The sequence below is a fragment of the Ctenopharyngodon idella genome, chromosome 2 (genome assembly GCF_019924925.1).
Source record: "Ctenopharyngodon idella isolate HZGC_01 chromosome 2, HZGC01, whole genome shotgun sequence".
In the NCBI taxonomy this organism is placed as follows: Eukaryota; Metazoa; Chordata; class Actinopteri; order Cypriniformes; family Xenocyprididae; genus Ctenopharyngodon; species Ctenopharyngodon idella.
The window spans coordinates 41680931-41686930 of NC_067221.1; the positions used below are offsets into that span (position 1 = coordinate 41680931).

The 6000-nt window shown below is 31.9% G+C and overlaps 1 protein-coding gene across 1 annotated transcript; it reads right to left on the bottom strand.

The window, feature by feature from the left end:
- Positions 1-472: 472 nt before the first annotated feature.
- LOC127502281 (cytochrome b-c1 complex subunit 10) lies at positions 473-3993 on the bottom strand. Its single transcript, XM_051875094.1, has 3 exons — positions 3806-3993; positions 1090-1216; positions 473-874 (listed from the first exon to the last, which is right to left on the bottom strand). The coding sequence occupies exons 1-2, from the start codon at positions 3853-3855 to the stop codon at positions 1096-1098; spliced, it is 171 nt and encodes a 56-aa protein (XP_051731054.1). The 5' UTR covers positions 3856-3993; the 3' UTR covers positions 473-874; positions 1090-1095.
- Positions 3994-6000: the final 2007 nt, after the last annotated feature.

Below are 6000 nucleotides of genomic sequence, written 5' to 3' on the forward strand. Positions count from 1 at the left end.
ATGATTCAAAAATGTATCTATTTCAATCCTGATCTTTTTGTTTTACTAATTACTAGTGCTGTCAAATCGATCGCATCTAACATAAAAGTTTGTAAATATACATGTACGTGCGTGTATATAAACTTATTTTAGATGCGATTCATCACGATTAATCGATTTGACAGCACTAATAATTATGTATAGTAATGAGGTTAATGTAAAATCATGTTAATATTGGTGAACTCATGCACATGTATAAAAGGTGATGGTTACACTTTATTTTAAGGTGTCCTTGTTTCAGTGTAATTATACATTTAAGTACTGAACAATATTAATTACTATATAATTAGCCGGATTGCAGTTTGGTTCAGGGTTAGTCGCATGTAACTATGCATAATTTACTGTTATTACTACAGTAAGTACATGAAACATGTGTAACAAGAACACAAATGAAGTGTGACCAAGGTGATCATAAAGCATAAACACATCAAACTTATTTTCTTTAATTTATTAACAAGCACCACCAATAAACCCGCTGTTGAGCAGAAGACATGGAGAACACAACAGAATTAAAAACAGAGCTCAGGTCCATGATGATGTTATTAATGATATAGTTACAGTGGAAAGAAATGGTGAAGCTTTATAGAAACATCAGAAACACCTCTTTAATATACATCATTTATTTCTGACTGCGAGTCTGTGATCTTACTCTTTCCATGAGTACCGAATCCACACTGAAAAATCATGAGGGAAAATGGATCGAACGCTCCAAAAAATAAATATCACATTGTTCAGTAGCGCTGATGAACTAGTCCGTTTCATGCGACAGAAAGGTTTCATTATCATCAGCAGTGACGAGCGTCTCCAGCTTCAGTCCATCTAAATCAAGACTGACCTACAGGAACATAAAACAATATCAGTGAGACACACAACAGACATTCAGACTGATTTTTGGAGCAAAAACGACCCAAATTCATGCAGTGTTTATTGACTTAAATCTGATTCTAACAAAAAGATTTTCATTTTATACAATAGTGACGATGCAAATAAGTGAATTCAGGTCGTTTTCTTGAACTCTAGACTGTATACTGAGAGATAAACATGACAAACCTTCATCTATTCTTCCTTCTTGAACTTTCCGTTGATGTAGGGAACGTAGTCCAGGATCACCCTCCAGTCTGTGAAGTGGACGAGAGCAACACCTCCGACTCCACCCCAAACCGCAAGCGTGGGAACCCTGGACACCATCAGATTCCACATCAAATCTACTGCATCATATTTCATACGCACATTTCTAAGGCCTCTAAATGATCAACTTTGCCGTTGCACACAATCTCCTACAGTCCTTCTGTCACCTGATTGACAGTTCAGACTTTTATAATTAGTATAAATTGTACAAATGTCCTCCTTCAGCTCGTGCTTCACATGTCCTTAAGCTGATTTTTGATTTTGTGATTAAGTAAATGTAAGAATAACTTTAATATTGTTAGTAATATTTCAACTGGACTGAAGCAACTTCGGTTTACTTGATTACCAAGACAGCATTTTTTAGAGAAATCATGAGAATCAAATATCATCATCATCAGGCTTTTGTTTTCATCATTGCATTGCATTATATGTTTTAAAACCAAAGAGCTTTGATCGTAAAACTAAGCCGTGCGATATTCTCCCAGTATCAGCACTGGTACCGTTTGTATCACTCCGCTTGCGGCGACTCTCATGACGGTCGAGGAAATCTAGTATATTATTTTTTATAAATACAACTGCTGTTGTGTCACGAAATGTAGTTTAAAGAGTTTTTTTAGGCCAGAGAAAAACTATTTGGATTAAGGGGAAAATTAAAGAGTTAGTTCACCCAACTTCACGAAGCTTCGGAACGTTATGAATCTTTGTGTCGAATCAGCGGTTCGGAGCGCCAAAGTCACGTGATTTCAGCAGTTTGACACGCGATCCGAATCATGATTCGACACAAAAGATTCATAACGCTCCGAAGCTTAATGAAGCAGTGTTTTGAAATCGGCCATCACTATAGAAGTCGTTATTTTGTTTTTTTGGCGCACTAAAAATATTCTTGTCACTTTATAATATTAATATTGAACCACTGTACTCACATGAACTGATTTAAATGTTTTTAGTACATTAATGGATCTTGAGAGGAAATGTCATTGCTGGCTATGGAGGCCTCACTGAGCATTAAATATCTTAATTTACATTCCGAAGATGAACCAAGGTCTTACGGGTGTGGAACGGCATAAGGGTGAGTAATAAATGACAGAATTTTCATTTTTGGGTGAACTAACCCTTTAAATTTAATAACTTTATATTTAGGCTATATTTAACTTCAATCCTGTACCAGAGCGCTACTTTTTTACATTTGACTGAATTGACCCTTCGCCGGGAGTTTGATTGACAAGTGATCTAACCGATCATAACGCTGAATCCGCCATTTTGTCCGACAAAGCAGTCAGGAGTTAGAAGATTAACCTCAGTGGACTTGGTGTGTACTGACGCCTTTTCGCGTTTGAAACAACATTCCTTCTCATGTTCATTCATGTTTATTTGATGCTATAAATGAACTAGTAGGAAGAGATGATCGGTTCACGAGCTGCTTGAGCTGAGGCGCTACAGCGATCTGTCACGACACATTAGAGAGCCACAAAACGGTTTTATTGTTCGAATTTCTTTAAAAAAAACAAAACAAAAAAAAAAAACATACGCTGTGATCCTCTTAACTTTTAAAAGGACAAAGATATCGCTTTTTAAAAGGACAAAGATATCGCTTTCCTCAGCAGACATTCAAAGTGTTTTTTATAATATATATAAAATATTATGGACATCGACCTGAAGAATGAATATCAGACGCAGTTACTCGTTTAGTCGACCTCTCATAATACAATAAGCTTCAATTAAGCGACTCAACGTTCCTTCGTTACTAGTTCTGAAGTGACGTTTTAGAATTAGTAACAGAGGCTTGAGCTCAACTGTTAAACTGTCAACTTGAGATTTGAATCCATGGCGGAAGGAAGTACTTCCTCACAAAAGAGGGTTTTTAAAGACACACTGTTGTTGTTTCTTATATATTTACACACTTGTGCCGTCGAACTGTTGTATAAATGCAATATCACACTAGTAGCTGTGCAATATGGCTCTATATCAGCACTCTGTGATTACCTACAGCCGAATCACAGTCGTGTTGATATACAGCCATATATGAGCTATTTGGGCCATTGAATAAAACTGAGCTCCATATTCTGACTATATAAAACTATATGAGGCATAAAAGCTTGATGTATCAAATATGACGCAAAAATTCAAACACACATACACACTTTTTTATATATCAGGCCTAACAGGGTTACATACATGTTTATATGCATAATATTAAGAAATCAAGGCAAGAATACAAATAGAGGTTAAGGGAGCATTACTATAAATAATAAACAGAAAAATAAGTTCGACCAGGCTGTAAAATAACCCTAAAGATCATAAGTTGCTTATTTCTTTTGATTTAATTGAAAAGTTTAAAAAAGGAAACATTTTAATCACCTTTTATCATTTGTATTGATGACTGTTGTTTAGATAAAACTATGCCAATAAAGAAACATAGTCAAAATCATACACTACACGATTAAATAAACATCAAATGCATTTATACATTGAAGTAAAGAGTCGAGTTCATCAGTGTTATCGTGACCTGAGCTCGTTAGCTTAGCAGGCTACAGTCAGGTCGAGACAAGGACAAAACGATTAAAACAAATTAATCAAGAGAAAATATTAACAAAACAGAGAGGTTCTCCCGCTGTGTGGAGTTTTACCGTGTTCTTACCATGTTTTCGCGATAGACGCGTATTTCTGTCCGATTACTTTGCCCAACATTATCGGCCGTGTGTGGCGAGCAGGACGCGGATAGCAGCAAGCGCACAGGAAACTGCGGATGAAGCGTCATCAGGGCCGCGACGTGAGCGGAAATTCGCTGTTACACATTAAAAGTCTCTAAATTAAAAGTCTTTAAAATGGTGCTGTAAAGTCTTCTTCCGCCATGTTTTTATTTTTGTCGTTAAGGTGGAAGTCACGCCTTCCAAAGAAGATGCGTATTCATATAATGGCTGTTATTCTTTAAAAAAAACAATAATAAATAGCCAATTTTGTATATGATAGTTAGAAAATAAAGGCACGATAGGAAAACAAGAAAATAATCTGCAGATTAATGTGAAGCGAACAGAAGAAAAGTGACATGCGACGCGCTTGATGTCCAGCAGGAGGCGCCGTGAGATTAAACACGTGTCAACAATTATATACAAGATGTCCTTGTTATAGTGTAATTATACATTTAAGTACCAAGTAATATTAATAGTTGTTATGTTTTTAGTTGTAGTTATGTAACTACATGTAACACGTGTAACAAGGACACTAAAATAAAGTAATTCAATGCAATGAACTATATAGTAAACTAGTGACTATAGGGGGTCAAATGTCAAATTTGTCAAATGCATTTGCATAAATGTCATGTGTGTAAAATGAATGTTTATGTATTTTACTGCACTTTTGTCCCTTACAAACACTGAATGCATCAAAATTCTGACAAAATGATCTAAATCGTTCAGGCTTTTCAATCTTTTACACACCAAATATGCGAGGGACCCCTTCCTAAAATATAAAGGTAGATATATATTTTAATGTATAAAGACCCATTTAAAAACTTTGAAAAATTGATATTATAAATCTGTAAAATATTTAGTTTCTATTACAGTGCATCATTGCGTTTTTTACTCACTGTAGGCTATACTGTACTGTCAGATGTAAGTTAGATGTATTTTATTATTTATATCAAATTATTTCAATCAAATCTATTCATTATTTAAATTAAACAATTTATTTTAATCAATTTATTATTTACTTAGTTTGAGCTTATTTTTATTTATTTATTTAGTTATTTGTATCAAATTTATTTTATTTAATTAACATTTTACTTTAACTATTTTTTATTTATTTCAATCAAATGTTATGTAGTTATGCATTTTATTTATTTGAATTATTTTATTTTAATCAAATGTGTTAATGTAATATTTTTATTTAAAGAATGTATTTTAATAAAATGTACCAATTTATTAATTCATGTATTTTTATTCAAATACGTTTCATTTTATCAAATTATTTTAATCTAATGTATTAATTTATTATTTAAATAAAATTTGATTTTATTTTTTTACTTTAATAAAATGTTTATTTGTTTTATTAATAAGTACATTTATTTATTTAAATAGCATTTTAATCAAAATATTTTGTAGTTATGTACATTATTTAAAGTTTATTATCAAACAAGTTAATTTATTTTTATTTAAATAACATTTTATTTTTAATCAAATTGTATTAATTTATTATTTATATTTAAATAAAAAATTAGTTTTAATCAATTTACTTAAATTTATTATTTAAATATAATTTTTATTTTTACTTTAATCAAATGTATTTAGTGTTGTCAAAAAATGTTTATTTAAATAGAATTTTATTCTAATCAAATGTTTTTATGTATGTATTTGTTATTTAAATCAAAGTTTAATTTATTTAAATCAAATGATTTTTTTTTTATTTAAATAACATTGTTTTAATCAAATGCATTTATTTTTAAACAAGTTTTATTTTAATCTAATTTACTATTTATTTAAATATAATTTTTATTTATTTTTACTTTAATCAAACCTATTTATTTATTTTTTTTAATCTTATTTTCGCACTTTTACCCAGCTTTTCTCTAAACCCCCGATCTGAAGCGTGACGGTGTGTGCAGAACAGATCTCATACAAACACATCAATGTTTACAAAGAAAGTACTTTATTTGCTCAGAGGAGCAAGAATTCACTTAACATACATCTGGAATTCTCATGTCCCTCTTCATGTGAATTTATAAAATATTCTCAAGTTGAAGCCACAAGACGTGACGTTTCAATAAAACCTGACTGACTCCAGGATAAAACTGAACAAAACGATGCAGGCACTAGTACATAATCACTCCCCGTGTCC